This window comes from Rhinolophus ferrumequinum, chromosome 11 (assembly GCF_004115265.2).
Source record: "Rhinolophus ferrumequinum isolate MPI-CBG mRhiFer1 chromosome 11, mRhiFer1_v1.p, whole genome shotgun sequence".
In the NCBI taxonomy this organism is placed as follows: Eukaryota; Metazoa; Chordata; class Mammalia; order Chiroptera; family Rhinolophidae; genus Rhinolophus; species Rhinolophus ferrumequinum.
In genome coordinates, this window is record NC_046294.1 from 2,016,884 (window position 1) to 2,036,477 (window position 19,594).

General features: G+C 52.5%; 1 protein-coding gene and 1 non-coding gene across 6 annotated transcripts in view; both read right to left on the reverse strand.

Moving 5' to 3' along the window:
- The window catches only part of NAP1L4 (nucleosome assembly protein 1 like 4), a 38,066-nt gene that overhangs the window by 5,517 nt on the left and 12,955 nt on the right, over positions 1 to 19,594 (reverse strand). For all 5 annotated transcript variants that reach the window (XM_033119969.1, XM_033119973.1, XM_033119972.1 and 2 more), the window contains 12 exons: positions 18,808 to 18,866; positions 16,428 to 16,527; positions 14,132 to 14,273; positions 13,835 to 13,921; positions 12,414 to 12,545; positions 9,369 to 9,440; positions 8,044 to 8,183; positions 6,608 to 6,753; positions 3,098 to 3,120; positions 2,658 to 2,777; positions 599 to 628; positions 123 to 179 (listed from right to left, as the gene is read on the reverse strand). In XM_033119969.1, coding sequence (XP_032975860.1) covers positions 123 to 179; positions 599 to 628; positions 2,658 to 2,777; positions 3,098 to 3,120; positions 6,608 to 6,753; positions 8,044 to 8,183; positions 9,369 to 9,440; positions 12,414 to 12,545; positions 13,835 to 13,921; positions 14,132 to 14,273; positions 16,428 to 16,527; positions 18,808 to 18,866 — 1,108 coding nt within the window. The remainder of the gene's footprint in view (positions 1 to 122; positions 180 to 598; positions 629 to 2,657; positions 2,778 to 3,097; positions 3,121 to 6,607; positions 6,754 to 8,043; positions 8,184 to 9,368; positions 9,441 to 12,413; positions 12,546 to 13,834; positions 13,922 to 14,131; positions 14,274 to 16,427; positions 16,528 to 18,807; positions 18,867 to 19,594) is intronic.
- LOC117031373 (small nucleolar RNA SNORA54) lies at positions 8,609 to 8,734 on the reverse strand. Its single transcript, XR_004424520.1, has one exon. It is a non-coding gene; the product is annotated as a small nucleolar RNA SNORA54 (small nucleolar RNA).

The window sequence follows — 19,594 nt, forward strand, 5'->3', positions numbered from 1 at the left end:
CCCTCATGTGAGTGTTTCCCAGAAAAACTTGAACTTTTCTCATCAGAGAATGACAAACACGTGTTCCTAACAGCATGCCTCGGTGGGGGGCACAGTTTAAAAGCCCCCCCAAAACAACTCACCTTGGGGTTCACCTCAGCGTCGTCCTCATCTTCTCCCTCCTCGTCACCTTCCAATTCCTGTATGAAGAAGAGTGAGCAGGCCTTCAATTCCTGTGGGTCCACCCGCCACAGACTAAGCAACACTTCGAGTTAGAAGGACATCGTTATGACTCTCTGTAATTGCTTAAATCACTTCCTTTGGACACACAATTATTTCTGGGCTCTTTCTGTTCTTACAGAGAACTCTGAAATAAACACTGTTTGCTAAATGATTATTTTCTAAGTTGCATTTTCATGATCCAACTGCAGGGTCAAAAACCAGACACCGTTACAGCATTTGTGTCTCTACTTGGTTTTCAACAGGGTTCAGTTTCAAAGGCAGCGTCACACAAAACAGGTGTGACACGGTGCCGTCGTTTCATAACCTCCGTGCACACCAGCAGAGGGAACCTACCACCACCTCAGGGAAACGGTGCTGCGCGTGAGCTGAACCTTACCTCCTCTTCTCCTTCCTCACCTTCTTCAAACTGAAAAACAAAGGAAACACGTTGTGAGGGTTCTGAAGCATGACGGCGACCTGACCCAGACGCCGTCCCTGTCAAGTGACCCACTGGTCAGGCCCGAGAGTGAGAATCGGCTCAGACTCAGCCAAGGCCAGTTCTTGGGGCAGCCCCAAGTTCTTGGGCGAGTCCCACTGTGTTAGGAGGACGCCAGTCTGCACACCCCGACACGGGGCAGCAGCCGTGATGGGATCTGGCCGTGTCTCCACAACCAGGTGCGTGCGGCTCAGCCTCTGATGGGGAAAGACCGCTCAGTGTCTTGGAGCCAACTAGACCATCTTGGTCGGCTTGGAACCAGCCTCAAACAGGCGCACGTGCGGACTTCCCGGGGTTTAGGGCTGTGCCAGCCTGCACCTCCGTCAGTTCTGTAGGGCTTGGCACGGGCCTGTCTCCGAAGCGTCTCACACTTGGTAAAGCAGTGGTTCCAATGTGGGGGTGTGCAGCCTCTGGGACGGACAAGACGACCCAGGAGAGTATGGAAGACAAACCAGAACCCCTGCACGCACTTCATCATATAAGAACACCCAGGGCCCACACAGTTTCTGACGTATCTGACCCTCACCCCGACATTTATGGGGCACTATTCTACGAGCTTGGCAAGTGACGAGACCTGTCACCACGAACCCCATGCTAGGTGAGGACGCCGAAGCACAGAGGTGACATGGCTGCTGAGTGGTGGGGGGCTCCGGGGGGCACTCTGCCTCCACACCATCGCTCAGCGCGGGACGTGCCCAGGGTGTAACGGCGAATCCACACACACATCACACGGCACTTACTGCTCACACGCAGTGTCTACGTGGTGTGGATTTTAAGTAAATACACTTGAGCACTGCGTGTTCAAGTTTTCAGATTGATGGGTGTACGATCCAAAGGTACAGAGACCACAGGCCTAGAGGGGAGCTTCCCACTGTGTGTGGCCACTAGACCTTTGGTGGCTAAATACAACACATATTCGGCTCCTCAGCTGCCAGCGCTCATTCTGCACCTTCAAGCAGCACAGGGGGTCAGTGCATCTCACCAGCCAGAGCGCAGAGGACAGTTGTACCCTCACAAAGTCCCACCGGACAGCGCGAGTCCAGAATTCACGTACCTCAACATCAGTCTTAGCAACTCCCTGCTGCGTGCAGAAGTGACCCCGCAGTACGTGAGCGATGTGTGGCTGTGTTTCCCGAGCCCCAAAGCCCCTCCCAGCCTAGGGATGGACCAGCCCCCGACTGCAGCCAGCACACGTGACCAGCCCAGCCCTGCTGGTGCGGGGCTTTAGCACACGGGGCCGGTGTTGGCAGAAGCGGGCCTCATGCCTCGGGCACGAAGCAACTCGAACCTGCCAGCCCCACCGCCTGGCTTGTTCGAAGCCCCATCCCCTGTCCCCGCCGTCCCGTGTGAAGGCCCAGCCTGCCACCTGGCCCCTGCCACCCTGTCCGAAACCCCAACAGGCCTCACAAGAAAGGAAACTGAGAAGCCTCCAGCAGACTTAAGAGTTCTAAAAGCAAGGAGATAAACGTCATCTGTAACATATTTCCACTAACACCCTACAAAACAAAACTTCATCTCCACAATCGAGACCCGAGGCAGCAGCACAAGGCTTGGTTATGATGGAAAATGCCTCAGGTGACGTCACAGGACAGCTGGGGGCTGTGCTCGCTTGCTTCAAGCGCAGTCTTCTATGGAACACGGCCTCCCCCTTCTTTGGGGCTCGTGCCACAGGGGGGCACGAGTTGGCTCTGCCGATGGCCGCTAGTGCGGCCGGACCTCCGGGAAGGAGACCCCCTCGCGCACAGCAGTCACCACAGCTCAGCGGCCTGCAGCAGACACAGCGAAGCCCGGGGTCTTTCCCCTGAGGAGAGCCAGTGGGGCCCTTCCCAGGCCCCCAGCACAGCACCCCGCGTGCCGGGCAGTGATGTGACACAGATGCAGGCCTGGGCTTTCCCAAAGCTGCCCACTCAGGACTGCCCTGCCCCCCCGAGGCGAGCCCCCGGACGCCCTCGCCACATACGTTGTCCTCATCCTCTATGGCCTCCCCTGTGAAGTACAGCACGGCCCGTGGGACTATCCGCTCCCGAAAGAAGTGTCCAATCTCAAAGTCGGAGGCTAATGTGAACTCGGAGTCTTCATCCTGAGGGGAGACCTGAGTGTCAGCTCATTTCAGTGGGTCAACCGCCTACCTCGCCCTCACTCCCTGTCACCACTGAAAGCCCCCAGCACCAGCAGTGCTGGTGACAGCCGTTAAGAGGTTAGGCAGCTTAAAGGACACCAGGGAGGGAGCGGGGGCGGGGGGTGCCCACAGGAGGAACACGTGCTTCTGCCCACCCCTGTGCAGTGGGCGCAAATCCACCTCAGGTTTCCCGGGAGAGCAAGGGTTAAACAAAGTAGGCAGCTACTCCGGAAATAAGGACTAACAGCAAAGTACAAGACCCAGGACCACACGAATCTTACCAGTGATTCTCCATCTCCAGAAGCTAGAAAAAGAGACAAAACACATCTGTGTTACACCACCACCAAAAATGTCCCAAACCCACACCGGACGCTTGGCCGACAGACAGAATGGAAGCGCCCGCACCTCGCGGTTGTCCCTAGAAATCACCTGCGCCGTGCGCCTCCGGCTGGGCACCCCCACCCTCACTCCTGTGCGGGGCCGGCACCAGCTTCTCAGACCCAGCAGGATGGCGCCAGCTTTCAGAAAAGCTTTCCTACAAGTGCACGGTATTAACGGTGGAAAGACTGCGCATCTGTAAGTACAGGCTCAACTCGTGTCCTGCAAAACCACACGTGACACTTGAGCAGAGAAGGGGACCATCCTAAGCTTTGGAAGTCCTAACTAAGTGTTACTGAGGCGCGGTCAACACTGCGTCTCTGTCCGCCTGGGAAAGAGGAAGGACACAACAGGGTGCTGAGCGTCCTTCCTGCAGGACGAGAAACATCCACGAGCGCAGGGTGTCACTCACCGATGCCCACCACCGAGCCCCTGAGCTCTGCTTGACCAAAGTGAGGCTGACATTTGGAGGGAGAGAGAGAGAGGGAGAGAGACACACACACACGACCGTGAGCTAGAGCCCTCCACGCAACTGAGCATGACAGGAAGGGCAGGGACTTCAATCCACGCTCAGTGAAGCCCAGTGACGTCAGGTGCTGCGACGATCCCAACCCCCGAGTTCACAAGTGCTGGCTCAAGGCCCCGCCTGTCACCAGGAGATGAACGCTGACCGCTGGCCTCATCGTGCCTTTCCATCTCCCACGTCCTGACTTGCTGCCTCTGTCCCCACAGCTGTGCCAGTGAAATGGCAACGCTGCTCAGTGCGGAGCCCCGAGCGCTGGGGTGCGACCACCGCCCAGAGCAGGCAGCGGTCCGCAGGCCTCGGCACAGAGGCATCCGCGGGCTGCTTACGACTCAGGCGTGGGGACCCTGGCCTGGGGTCGGAGCAGCACCAGGACCTTCCTTTGCGCACTTGGCTGCTGCCCCAGTTCTGTAGTTTTAGGGCCAAGAGGGCACTGGGCTAGCCAGCTTATACTTCCTTCATTTCAAAACACATTCCATCAACTCTGACGCTTTTCCTGACTACCCCATCACCACCTCCCACTGTCGCCCTCTCTGTTTTCACACAGTTTATCACTTGAAATTATGTTTATTCGATTACTCTAAAAATAGCTATATTGAGCTATAATTTACGTACCATAAAGTTCACCTACTTCAAGTGTACGATTCAATGACGTCTGGTACATTTTTTGAGTTGTGCTGCCACCACAATAGAGTTTTAGACGCCCCCAAATTCTCAAGCCCACTTAATTCCATTTTATTGATTACTTAAAATCCACTTTTAAGAAAACTTCCATCAAAGTGCCTCCATGTCATGAATTCACACAGGTACCCTTGAAATGCCGTGCGAAACTCCAAATGGGATCTTCCCCAAAAAGGAAACTGAGGCACTCAATTTATGGCTGTTCTTATCCCCCAAACCAACACACACCTGCATCTTCTAAGCTCAAAGACAAATCGCAGAAAATACCCACTAGGATAAGAAAGAACCAAGTGGTGAGGACCAGCTTGATAAATGAGGGCGCTAGGCTCGGAGATCAAGTCAAAACCCAAAGGCTCAGCCGAGAGAGCAGCCCCAGCGCGCAGCCCCAATGCTCGCCATCCTGTGGCAGGGCCGGCAGTGCTTTGTCTCAAACTGGTTTTGTTCATGGAAAAGAAAGAGCCAACGTCTGCCCTCGTATCTGTATTCTAACACTGCCAACTGGTCTGGCCTTCACATTCTCGCAGGATTAGAAAATTTCTGAGACTTCCAAGTAATTCACTCTTTAAAACCAGTTGCTCAGCCTCTCCGAGCTCAAAGGTTCCATCTTTATTTTATGACCTGGGGGAAACAAAACACAGCAGCACAAGACCGAAGATTCCAAGCTACGATTCTGCCCTACATCTTTAAAAAATGGAAACCCAACTACTTGTCTGTCACAACACATAAATCCCCACTGCCCCGGATATGCAGAAAGACAGCACTAAGCTTATGAGCGGGGTGGGCCGGTGACTCAAAGGGGTGCAGTGTAACCAGAGCACAGCCTGTGACGGAGGCCCTGCAGCTAAGTCCACAGCCGAGCCGGTGCCAGAGGCACAAAAGGAGGTGTGGGACCGCTGGCCGTGGGTGCTCGGGCGCAGGCGCTCCCTGCAGCTTTCCCGGACGGGAGCTCGCCTGCCTCGGCTTCCCTTCCTCCACCCCTGGCCTCTGTGAGCACAGCTGCCTCTGGCACAACAACAGGCCCCTGTGGTTAACAAAGCCGTTTTCCATAAGGACAGGTTTCGCCCGCTATCCGAAAGTAGAGCTTTCCCTGAAACCTTTCAGAAGCTGAAAGGCATAAAGTGAAGAAGCAATTACTACTAATTTAGATGGGAAAATTTCTGTGTTCCCAGAACCAAAAAAATAACCCACCAAATAACACACAAAACCTAAAACACTAACATACAGTAAAAGTAGGATGACGTGACTGGCACACACCACCCTGCACACTCACCAGGCAGTCCCTCAAGCAGCACACTTCCCATCTTATCCCTTACCGCGTGCTGCCTAGAGACTGCTGTGCTACTAGCAGGACCTACAGGGACTTTGGGAACTTTCAAGACTCTTCCCTGTGCGTGTAAAGTATGAATGGTGGCCGCAAGAAGTGTCTCTCTCGCTCTCTCTCTCTCTCTCTCTCTCTCTCTCTCTCTCTCACACACACACACACACACACACACACACACACTCACTCATAGTCTTTATTCCGCTCACTATGCCTGAAACGCTTAATGACATCCAGCCTTCCGCGGGGGCGTAGGGAACACCCTGACGAGCTCCCTTAGGCTTTTCTGAAACCTGCGGGCACCTCTTGCTAAGTGACGCACAGAATAAACTGAGCTCAAGCCCAGACGCCTGCAGTCAGTCAGAGCGGTGGGGTGGGTGCTGAGATGTGCAGCGGTTCCAGGAAGGAGCTTGGGGGGGGCTGCTCCCCCTGTCACGGCTCGTGCAGAACAAATGCTGGACGCTATTTTCACTTTTCACCTTTTTCCCGTAAAAATGAAAACATAGTTTGGGTTGCTTTCGGTCAGTGAAAACTATGTACAGTGGTCCCTCGGTTTTCGAATGTAATCCGTTCTGGAAGACTGTTCAGAGTTCTGAAATGTTTGAAAACTGAGGCACGGTTTCCAATAGAAAGTAACGCAAAATGGATTAATCCATTCCAGACCTTTAAAATCAACCCCGAGAACTGCAACTTTAGCATGAATTTTTACTACCTGATGATACCGTAGATCCATAAAATTTCCGGCGTTCGTAAACCGAAATGTTCATCAACGGAGACGTTCCAAAACCGAGGTGCCACTGTACTTCACTGGTAAAGGTGAAGCGGTGTGACAGACTTTCAGAAAGCAGGGGGACACTTACAAAAGCAGTATTCACAACCCAACCCACTCACCTTTCAGCGGATTGAAGAAGTTGAAAAACGAATCATTGGGCACCTGTTTGGTAATTGTTCTGACAGTGCCTCGACCCTTATGTTTCTGCTTTTTCTTGATCGTTTTGACCGTAACGTTTTTCCCTTTCTTCCAGTCAATAGTGCATCTATACAGGGACAAGAGGGAGATCCCGGACACACACCCCAGGAGAAATACCAATTACAAACCTGCACAGTAAGCAAACCACAGCTCCACGCTTAACCTGGAAAATTTCTTAAGATCTACCCGCAAGCAAGCACTACACATGCCCCCGAAGTTCACCTGAATTGAAGGTCAGTGAAAGAGAAATGGCCGGACTGCCACCACCCTGGGAGGGGCACGGTCTCGAGCTTTAGGCTCCAGGAACTGCAATGGTGTCATTGCCCTGAGACTGCATGGATTCTGCAACGTGTTTCCTGTGACCAACCCCCACCAAAGCTGGGCAAAGGAGCCTCAAGAGCCTGTCACCAGCTGCCCTGTGCAGACCCAAGAGCACACGTGAAGTCACCCACTCACATACCCGAATTCTCAAGGCAATTAACTGAGTGAGTGGGACAAGTTGTAGAAAGGAAACAAGTGAGCACCGCAGATACTGATGAGCAATGCAAAACACAGCGGTTGCAGGTGTGCTGAGTGGTCCTGGGGGGGGTGGGGGGGCAAGCATGGACCGCCTTTTAACTCAATCACCTTGGACCCACAGGCAACAGCGGACAGCACCTGCTCTAGAACACGCCTCGAAAGCCAGGCCTACTTCTCACACGATGGCTGGCCCTGGGAAGTGGCTCTCTCTAAATTGCTCCAGACGTGCAAGTCTAGCAGGACTTGTACTTAATAAAGTTCTGAGTTACTCACATGGGGAGATTTAGAAGGACAAGTAATTGGTTCCAGTAAGTAAAAATAACTCTTTCAATTCAAGGATAAAACAATTTCCCAAATGGTTTCAAACTAACCAAGAGGAATGAACTCCAACCACATTGACTCCTTGGTGACCTTATAGACTGAAAGGGCCAAAGAGCTCAACCATGAGCTAAAGGAGGATCAAACGCCCCCATTCCCAAAGCAAGCCCCGCCCAGACTGCCTGCCCACACTGACTTGTTGGCCCATCGGCACCTCTTTGCTGACCACAATGACCACGGCGTCACTGACAGTGACTAGAGAACCCAGTCCCCTCACACAAAGGAGGAAACCGGGCCACTGTCCCAACCTGGGCACACGTAACCACGTGATATATTTCCCAGCAGCCATCATATCCCCCCCCCCAAAAGAAAGACTATTTAATTTAAATCTTTGTCTACTGGGCTTTTAAGCAGATTAAAGATGTTTTGGTTTATTCCTAATTTCTATCTTACTTGTACACTTGTAAAATCATCTCCTGGTTTTGTTTCAGAAAAAGAAGTTGAAATGGCATTTCCTTACCCGTCACAGTCAACTATTTCAGGACCTTCAAAGGAGAAGGGGTCGGCCTTATCCGGCTCAGACTTCATCTTGTACGTTTTTGTCAGGACCGTGTTAGTAAAGTACTCATTGGGTTCAAAGTGGAACTCTAATATAAAAGACTAAAAACAGAAAGTCAGGTAAGCACCACCTAAAACCTACAAATACCAGCCACTTTTATAAGCTTCCAGGGGGCGCTACGGCAGAGCCTGCGCACGCGAGGATGAGAGGAAGGCGCTAGGGTAACCGGGGTGCTGTAGGAAAGAAGGGGTTCCCTCCACTACCAGAGCGGCCCCATAGCCTGTGAGCAGGCCTCACTCCCGCTCATGCCCGCACCCCCGCCTGCAGAGGGATAGCTGAATGTCACCTCCAAGAGAGAAGCGGACAGGAAAAGTGGAAAGGACAGAGGCGTACCCCACTGCTTGGGCCTCTTGCAAGCATCCCTTGCAGGACGAGGAAGAGAAAAATGCCATTCCTCATCCTCCACCTGGGACAGGTGCTCTGCGGTGGGGAGGGAGGAAGATCCCAAACCCACAGCCCCCAGGCATTTTGTCTCCAAGACCTGAAACTGACAGCCACCACCAGTCGGCCAATCATGTGTTCTTGGAATTGCTGTGGCACTGGAATGGAACCCGTTAGCCACAGCCAGGTAAACAGGTCACGAACAGTGCTCCTGTGAGGACCCAGCTCAGGGAGGATGGCATGCACCATCCCACGTCGTCTTCAGAGAAAAGGGAGGGAGGGCAGCCGAGGTCCCACTCCTTATAAACTGGCAGACCCGCCCCACTAGCACGACGACACACGATAGCAAGTATTCTGGAAAGATGGTTTTGTAACAGACCGAAGATCAGGGAGGCGTTTGCAGTCTTATCCCTCTGCACTTACGTTCTAGAACAGGAACCTACTAGTTCCCTCCACCAGGGCCTTGGATTTCCTGTTCAGTTGCTGCTCATACTGGAGTACACACTTACCGTCCTTCTAAACCTGTTTTACATACACCCGACCCTTATAAACCTGGGTGACCCTGAGAACAAGGATGACGTCACCCACGTGACAAGAAACAAGCTAGCTCTGACACCATGTGGAACCAGGAGCCAATCCCGTGTCTGGCTCCTGCACCTGCCACCACGCAGCTCGTGGCCCAGAAGGACCCTGTCACAGACCCCTGCTGCCTAGGGACTGTCTCGCTCAAGTCGCACAGCACAGGAGTGGCCGGCTTGGATTCCTTGCCCTGGCTCCAAGCCCTTTACCCTCCGTGGCCTGACCCCCTCCGACGCCAACCAGGAGTTCGAACAATCAGTACTCACCATAGGCTGCCCAGGTTCTGAAAATATGACTTTGATGTCCTGCAGGTGTTTCAAGATTGGCTCATCATATTCCTAAACAAAGAGAAAAAAGAAATTTCTAGTGAGCTTTGGAAAAACAACACATCCTCACGTCGCATTTCAAAGCCACATGGCTGCCGCATACACTCCTAGGTGCTGGATAATGAGTCCGGTTGAAATTCTGTTCTCGTCAAGTAACGACTCCCAGCAAGCCAGTGAGGTGCCATCCTTCTTGGGCACGGAGCACTGGTAACCAATGCCTGGCACGAAGACAGCACCTCCCACGCCAGGGGCAAGAGCCCTGACTGCTCTCACACCAGCACCAGCTGCCACTGTAAACGGGGATCAGAAATGCCGTCACGAAGATGCTGGTGCGGAGCTCCTCTGAGAGACTGATGACATGCAGCACCTGAATCAGCCGGTGATCGCGGGGTCAGTCCCGCCCCCCATGGCACGCGGCAAGAAATAGCCAAAGCCCCTCCACCCCCACCCCGGCCCCGTCACTCCGAGTCAAGAACATTCCCGAGGTGTGTCTGAGAGCTAACGTGCAGGCATTACGTAGGAGCTTCTAACTGGCTACACGCTTTTACTAGTGACCGCTATTCAAGCTCAGAAGTTTGCCAATGCATCATTCGAGAAAGTCCAAGTGAGGAAAAACCGGAAGCAGAACGACAAGAGTTGAAATCCAGTGACCACATGCGAACGAGAGGTGCTTCATCTGTAAAGCAGTCGCTTCTTTACCCTGAAGTCTGGGGATTGAACTTAAGGATTTCTTGAGGTCCCACTAAGATCTAAGAATTGAGTCTGATAACTAGCAACTTCCCAATTTCAAATTCTTCTGACATTACAGAAAACAAAACCAGCAACCACTAAGGCACACAAGTCTCTAGACAGAGTAACCAAACGGTTTCTAAGGAGGCCACATCAGGCTGAGATGTCACAGCTTCAACGCCAGCACACGTGGCCCTCAGACTGCGTGGCACTGACCTGGCACCACACCTGCCATCCTCCATCGCCGATGAACGTTCTCACTGGGACGTCTGCCATGTACAGGGCACTGGGGTCTGCAAACTGACCCCGTCAAACCAGCAGTGCCCACTGGTACCCCCCAAATTCACGCAATAACCACCACGTTCTTAACGTGCCCAGCAGCCCCCGCACGTCGGCCCAGTGCCCGACCTCAGCGGGCTCTCCACACCGGGGAGGGCCCCACCCCAGAACCGAGATCTGAAGCCGCCGTCCTCACACAGAACCGAAGGGCCCAGTGTCAAGCATGTCTTTGGGATGTGCCGTCTGACCAGGGGACCTACGACTATTACCGCTATCAGGTCACAAATAGGACAAACTGTGGATGTTCCACCACTCCATGCCTACTCTAGAAATGCCAACCTGGGTTTTTACAGCTTTGCGACAAAAAGCAGCAAGACCCTTATGGCTTAAGAACTGAGGCACAGCCAGTAATAGAGGTGCTGGGAGAACGACAGACACCTCACTGGAGCGCAGCTGACTGCACCACCAGCCCCACAAGGATTACCGAGTAGCTGGCCGCACAGCCCCACGAGCCAGGCTGCCCAGGCCAGCCACGTACTGAGCGCATCACGACAAGCCTGCCACCACACACGCCGTGTCCTGGCCAGCAGCATGGGCCTGGCCTGGGAGCACAGCAGGCCCCCCACATTCGCTGCACCAGAACCTGCAGGGCCTGGGGAAGGGTGTCCCCACGGAAGTGTCAGAAAACCTAACCTAACCTCTGGGTCTGCCCAACTGCTCCGCCGGCCCGGGGACTTCCAACCCTCGGGGGCCATCAGAATCCCGCACAAGCTGCAAACACCTCAAACTCTCAATGACGAGGGGGCGGGGAGGCACTGACGTGGTGATGCAGCTTTAGAAGTTGCCCAGGTGATTCCTCCAGTCTCGGAGAAAACGTGGCATGTGACCTCGCTATTTTAAACCCTGCCTGAATTTTCATGTGAAAAGGAGGTTCGGCCAGGAGAACAGGCTGTCCTTCACCTCGTATTCCAGTGCTGCCAGTTCGGAAGGAAGGGAAGAGATGCAATCCTTCCCCTTTTCCTTATGTTCCGCCGACAGAGAAGCATTTACCAGGGCAGGGAGCAGAGGCAGCAAAGCTGTGTGCACCCACACGCCCTGTGCCCAGGGCAGAAGTGCCAACAACCCTCTGGAACAGGGCCCAGGACCATCACTGTGGACTTTCGAGCCATGAAAACCCGCCAAAAAGTCTGTCAGTGAGACTTGGGCAGGACTTATTTCTGTATTCTGGAAACTTGTACCATAACTCAGTTCAGAGAAAGTCAAATTTATTCCCTTTTAATTTATTCACCATTTCATTATGGAAAGCCTGACAGACCAAGACAAAAACAGAAACACTGGCTATTCCAACTTTTTTTTTTAACCTTTTACTTATTTTTAAGTGTGTTTTTCCAGGACCCATTGGCTCCAAGTCAAGTAGTTGTTTCAATCTAGTTGTGGGGGACATAGCTCACAGTGGCCCATGTGGGGATCGAACCTGCAACCTTGTGAAGAGCACTGTGCTCTGACAAACTGGGCTAACCAGCCGCCCCCCAGTTTCTTTTTAAACGGACTTTATCAGAAACATGTGATACATTTATTTATACAACTAGCAAGGCTGCACATCAGGCCCAACCAACGGGGAAGTCTGAGAGTGGGCTCAGACTTCTCACACCTTCTCACACGCTCTCCTCACACCTTCCCGCCTGTTCACGACACAGGAAGATGGAGACAGCTCTGGAAGCTGCTCACGGGCTTACTGGGCTGAGGCAGCTGACCTTTCAAAGGAGGAAACCGCCTTGGAGTTCTGGCTCAGTGTTCCAGGCCTTTCCACTAGACGTGCCACAGAAATGAACCCTCCCGGTGAGGACAGGACCACTCACCTGAGTGGCGGGTCACAGAAAGTGCCTTTCCACCCACAAGGAAAAGCAGCTAATCCCCAGTTGAGCAGCTCAGAAACGGTTTTCAGACTCGAACCCCTCGGGGTGCAGAGGCGCTTACCTGGACCAGCTCACTCAGCATGTCCACATTTCTGAAGATGGTGAACCAGAACTCCGGGATTCCTTTGGGGTTTGGCTCTTCTGCCGTTGCTGCTTCATTTTCTGCTATGACTACTTTATTTTTCATGTCTCCCTGTAAAATTAAACATGCAAAACAACTTATCACAACGTAACAAATTAACAACTCATCCAGTGATTTAATGCAGAACAGAACAGAATACCACAAAAACTGTCAAACCCCTGGTCTTTGAATCTGCATCCCCAAGACCACAGCGCACGCCCCAATTTCAAACGTTTCTGAAGGACAAAGCCCGCGAGGCATTCCATCCAGACCTAATTCCACGACAGGATTTCTCATTGGGGCAAAGGCTAAAGAGGTGGTCCAGTCACCCACCAGCGCACGCAGCTCCAGTGTCTTCAGCAACAAGAAACTGCCCTGTTCCCGTACGTCCGACGCTAAGGAGATGTTTCTAAATGTCAGACAGAGGCACCGTGTATCAGGGTGGTGACCAGAAAGCTACGCAGCAACGGAGAAACATCAGGCCCCGGGGAGGGAGGGACGTTAAACACAGCATCGCCCGGAGCCAGGGAACGTGTGATGCTACGTCCCCGGGGACCCTTCTGAGGGGCTTTGGAATGAACAGAGGCAGATTTTCTCGAGCAATAAGGCACTCACTCACTCACTACTATATTGATCCACAGACACAGCTTCAGCTAAGCCAGCTTCTGCATTATTTATAAAAGATCAAAAACATGAACCAAAACTCACATGTGCTTAAAAAACAAAAAAAATCCCTAAAAGTTAGTATTACAGGGTGGAAGCTACTTTTCTAAACAAAATCAGGCCAACAGTTAACCTGTGGCATGTCGGGCTACTCCATGGCACTGGAATAGGACCCCGTCACCAGAAAAAGGCTGTGAGCAGGTGACGGGCAGCAGCAGGACGCGTAACGTACCGATCCAAAGTGCGGGACGCCCTCAGGCGGCTTTGCTGTGGCTGCTGCCCCATGGCACCCCCGCCCCCCGCAGGATGGCGTTTCCAACGCGCCCTCTGCACCACAACCCCCACTTCCAGGGACCGCTGACACAGGTGGCCTCTCCCCGCAGGGCTTCGCGCTCGCCTGAGGAAGACCTGCAGATGCTTCCATCTCCCCTAAACGACCCCCCCCCACTACACCCTGTGCGGAGTCGCCGCAGGTGACTGAGCGGGAGGGAGACCGTCGGGATCATGGGAACTGACAGCGCCAGCTCAGACGCCAGGCCTGCCGGCTGCTCACTGTTCACTCAGAAAGAGGTCTGAACACCCCATCTAAGGGCGGAACAGCACCTGCTAGAGACCCTAGACCCTTAAAGGAGGTTCCTTCTTCCCAACAGTGCTAAAACAGAACCCAAGTCCACTCATTAAAAACAACAACAACTTACAGCCAATTTATCGTCCTCTTCGTTCTCACTGTGCCACTCCGACTCCGCATCTGTCGGTTCCACGTCACCAGTGACAAACTCTCTTCTCTAAGTGAGAACAAGACCTTGGAGTTAGGAGACTTATTCGGAAAGTCAAGAGTTAAGCTAACGAGTGTGTAAAGAATGTTACGAAAAGACTGCCAACTGGACGCTCCCGTAACTGGTCCTGAGAGTCTAAGTGTTAGGGCCTGAAGAACAGCTGTCAGTGACGCACTGGCACACCTGGACGTGCTGGCGACACTGACGAGCAGAGCCCACCTTGTCAAACAGAGGCTGGTACAGCGCCGCGTACTTCCGCTCCAGGTCGTGGACCTCTTCGTAGAACTTGGCTTCTATGTGAGCACACTTCACCTGGAGCTGTTTCAGGGCATTGATTCTTCTCTTCACTGCTTTAGGTAAACTAAGAGACGGAGCAGAAATAAAATTGCCACATGCCTACAAAATCAAGGGGACATCTTCCTGATTTTATTAAAACAAATTTAGGCTAACATACAATCAACATCCTTACTATGAAAAACAGCTAAAAATCATTAAGAAAAGGACAAACACCCCAATAGAGAGAAAAAGGGGAGGGGAGGAAGCCGAAAAGGTAATTCACAAAGGTAAATACAAATAATCAAACATGGAAGAAAACATCCAATCTCACAAAATATCCAAAAGAACATAAATGAGAAGAACTCCTGCGTCTTCCTTACAAATTAGCAATTAAAAGAACCTCACCTCCCCGGTTTGATGAGGCTGAGAGAGGGCAAGGCAGCACTGACACCCAGCTTTCTTAGGGGCGACAAGAACCTTGAAAATGTTCTTTAGATCCAGTAATTCTACTTCTAAGAATCTATCGTAAGGAAACAACCAAATATTTGTGTGCTGAAATTCCACTCCTGCATCCCTTGTGAAAGCAGAGACCTGGAGGCAGCGACACGTTGAACAGGGCGTAGGCCGGCCTGTCCACAACCATGTGCCAGGAGCGTGTCGCGGAAGTGCTCGCACCCACACGCCGAGGGGGTCCGCTAACAGATGGGGGTTTATTTCCTTCTATAGTCAGAGAACTAGGAGCTTCTCTGCCTTCTGATACTTTTCAATATGCTAATATTTTAGTTTGTATGTATTACTTTTCTAAATCAGAAGAAAAACAACATTCCAGCCCGTCACAGTGATGTTTGCCCTGAAGCCCTTGGTCACAGCACAGAAAGCAGCCGACTGCTGGGCCTTGTCACAGGCCTGCGCAGGCCCCGGGTGGGCCCGGGTCCTGCCCTGGAGGGCTCCTCCTCAACCTGGCCCTCGTCGCAGCATTTTAGTGACCGTCCAACAATGCACAGCAGGGTACCTGTCAGCTCCCACACACAGGACTGTTCAGAAAGTGCTGGGGACATGGGGACAGCCTCGAATCAGAAGACCCGTCCTGGGTCCCTTCAACCCCAGGGCCCCTCAGGATGAAGGCCCTTCCTTCACCCAAGACCCCCAATGCAGTTACCTGCCTAGGACTATCTGCCAGGAGGAGAAAGCAGACACAGCAGAGCAAGAACCACACAAAGGGAGACATACTTAGCGTCTGCACTGCTTTTCTGCATTAATTACTCAATCTGAAATTATCTTTTTTACCTTTCAAATCTTCCTAAGGGAGTGAAAATAACAAAGGACTCTAAGCAGACCGGACCGATGTCCTCCCCGCCGGCCTCCAGTCAGGTAGTCACTACACACTGCTGTCCCCACGTGCAGTGCGCCCACATGAACTAACCCTGTGCCCACAAAAGCTCATTCCCACTCGGACTGCCACCCATCACCCTGTTTCCGAGGCCAGAAAATTAGAAACCATGGCTCACCTTCACCTCTGCTGCCACCGGCATCACTACCCTCCACCGGGTGAGTCTGCAAACATCCCACGAAACCTTCCCGTGCGGTCACCTCCCAGAGAACCCTCCACATGGGAGAAGCACACCCCAAGAGTCTCCTGCCCGTGAGAGCAGCCTCGGAACACACAAGTGCTTCGTGGGGGGACCATGTAGAGGGTGGGGCGTTCTGAGCCTGAGGCCTGAGCGGACAGGCGGAAGCCGGCAGCAGCTCGTGCCCGAGAAGAGCTGTCCCAGGAGCCCCACCAGGGTGGGTGTCCTTACTGTTCTCGCCACGCAAAACACCCGGACACAGACCTCCTCTGAAAACGCACAGGTTTTGGTGTCGCAGGCGCATGCAGGGAGGTCAGGGAGGAGTGGCTCTCTCAGCCAACTAGGAGCCACCAGGAGGGAAAGCCACGCTGCCCTCTGCCTGGCACATCCTCTCCGTCCCACCTGACTCACGGGACCTGTAAGGTCCTCTGCAACGGCCACAGGAGGGCACTCAGTTCTCACGCACCAGCTAACGCCACAGGCTGCGTTTCCCACACTGTCCCTCTCCAGACTCTGAACCCACGCACTCCTCCCCCTGAGACCCGGTGCCGGCTCTCAGCAGCCTGAGAAGCGCTGAATGGAGGAGCACTTATTCCTACTCTAAGGAACAGGGAAGCCACTTCTTCCTGGTTTCCCCCCGCGGTACGAAGTCTCACGCACGCCATACTCACGTCTCAATGTAGCTGGAAGGAGTGTGGGAGACGCTGTCAAGCCGCTCCTGCAAGGCTGCCAGTACCTGCGGGTTCTGCATCGCCTGATCTGTGAGCTTTTCTGTGAGGAATTGAAAACAGGGACAAACAATGTAGAATATGCCGCCAGCACAGAGGAGCCCAACGTCTGGAACCACCAACACGTGTCTGCTTAGCCTGGCTTATCTACTTAATTCCTAAATATATCGAGTGGCTTCTTAAAAACATCTGCTTCGAAATTACTTAAAATGGATTTTAAAGGCAATTGAAACTCTGTGTTCATCACCTGGGTGGGTGAGAAACTCTCTCGAAGGGCACACTTAGCGATTTCCAGTTCTCACCTCGGCTGTTCAAGCCCCCACCTCCCACTCAGGACACGGTCACTTCCTAAGTTCAAGCGGCTTATGTGCTGTCACCTCGCCTTCTCTCCCCAGCGCCGCGGTGGGGCCCAGACGCTGAGGACAGGGAGGAGCTGACGGCTCCTCGGAGATGAGCGCCCCCGGGAGCCCCAGCGCGCAGCCAGGGAAGGCCTGACTGTCACCAGTCCCCTGGCGGCCAGGCTTCCAGCTGTCCTTTGGCTCCTCCTTCACCTACAATGTCCTCTGGCCCAAACCCCCCCCCACAGGCGTGTCCTGACTGTCCCCCTCCCAAGTCACTTGCCTTCACGTCTCCCTCGCTGGCATCACTTCCCAATGAGCAAACAAGGCAGCAGGAGGCAGTGAGCACGTGACCGCGCAGTGGCCCACCACCCAGCTCACAGCAGCGCCAGTGTCCACTGAACAGCCCTTACTGACTGGACAGAAAGCCAAGCTTAGCACCCTTGCCTGACTTAAAAGGTGGTCCACACCTGGGAGTTCTCCCCACCGTTTCGTAAGAACGTGACGTGGGCGAGCACAGTACACCGAGCAGGCACTCAGTTTTCACTACAAACCACTAACAAGCACTGTTGAATGTATGTAACTGCACGAAGAACATGTCCTCTCGCTCTGGACACTGAGGGGCCTGGAAACAGGGACACCTGGCATCGACGCTGCAGTTTTTAACTCTCTCTCCCCACTAAAAACACAGGGCCCCTTGGATAAATAACAGAGTCCACGTCTGGGGCTAAGACAGTTCAAGGAAACATGAGACATCACTTGTGCCATAAAGCTACTCAAAAAAAAAAAAAAGTACTCAAAACTGAGGGGGACACAGCAAGGGCACAGAAGCCAGCTTGAAGGGACCCCCACTGGCCAAGTGGGACAATTTGTACACCAGAAAGGATGAAGATGGCAATCGATGAAACACTGAAGGAACGACTGAACCACGTGTCTGTAGTGACACTAAGGGGCGGGGTTCTTTAACGGCAGTGCTGTGTGGGACCAGCAGGATTAGAAAACACCAGTGTCGTTACTGACTCCGCAAGGATCATCCATGGCTGCTGAAAACCTACAGGAGTCTCACGGAGGACAGGCTATCCACGGGGGACCCGACAGACTACTGAGAAGCAGGCTCTGTGTGAGGGAGACGCCGGGCAGGCACCGTCTTCACCAGGTCAGCGATGTCAGCACCCCTGCCACGGGCCTATTGCACTTCCCAGAGCAACAGGTCACCTGGTGGTCACCTGGCAGCCACGCCAAAATGGGAACCCTGATCTAACGAGGACACCACTAGACCAACCCCGCGTGGCCATTTTACAGTTGGGCACACCGGTGTGCCACTGCAGGGAAGGGTGAGAGGGTGCGGGGACGGCCCTACAACAGAGGGGGCAGAACTAAGTGCAACACACGAGCCATGGCTGGTCCGGATCTGGCTGTGGGGTGGCACGACCGTGCGTTAGCTAATGGTAAGGTATTAACAGTCAATGTCTGGTTGTGGTAATGGCGCTGTGGTTATGAGAATTCATTCCAGTTTTTAGGAAATTTACACTGAATTGTTTTAGGGGTTTTAGCCAGTATATCCACAACTTGCTTTCAAAAGTTCAGGGGGGGGGGGAAGTATAGATAGACTTGAAAATGGAGAGGAAAAAAACACATCTACAAATTTATGGACAAACATGACTAGCTGGGATCTGCTTTGGAACAACTGGGAAGAGAAGTAAGGCACAGATGAGAAAAGACCGGCTATTAGTTAATCACTGGTGACGCTGAGCGCTGGCGGGTACAAAGACGACATTGTACTGTATTCACTTTACTTCTGCAGCCTGAATTTCCGAGAATAAAAAGTTTTAAAACAAAGTACTGATTTTCATTTTAATTACTCTAACTTTTCCTGAGATATTTGCATAACCTTTTACTTGTATTTCTATAACAAACGGTTCAAGAGACTCCCACACTGCTGCCAACTCTCCAACTGTTACCTTTTCCATGCGCACTGAACTGACCTGTGGGAGATACATTTTTAGCAGCTTCCAAGGAATCTGAAGGAACTCCATCTGAAAAACTAGAACAACATGTGTAAGAAAGTATTATTGTAAAGAAAGTTCCAAAGATACACAGCACAAGCGCATTTTTCTTATTTAACAAATTAAGTGTCTTAACAATGACTTCAGATTTGGGTGGAAGAGAACTGTGGACACACATGTGTTCTATACAAGATACTGTTTTGTTAAAAACAAACTCTACCACTTAACGTCCCCCCGCTCCCTCCCCCCACAACTTCTGATTTCCAATCCTGGCCAAAGCTTCTTAACTTTCCTCAAAAAAATCTGCTCTCAAACCAGCCCCACTAAGCCACCGACAAGCATGCCAAGGTTTGGACAATTGCTCGATGGATCCAAGAGAAGCCACGGTCCCCAGCTGTGAGGACACAGTACCAGCGGCTCTGTAAGCCACATAAAGCCTCTAAAAATAACTAAACCCACAAAAATAGGCCTACCAGTTTTCAAACATGTCTGGACACAAGTCCCTCACCAAAAATAAACCACAGAAAATACCACACACAACCCAACGTGACCTCAAGATGACCCACAAAATAGAATCTTTCATATGACCACAGAAGGCTACAGAATGTTAGGCCCGTGTCAGTCAGTCACATGACCTCACCTGGGAGTGTTAAAGCCAGAAGAGCAAACTCATCCCTTCCCACAAATGGTTTTAAATATCAACGTGTGAGACACATTTCACACTGGAAGCAATTTCTTTATGGGCTCAAATACACGTACGCAGGGC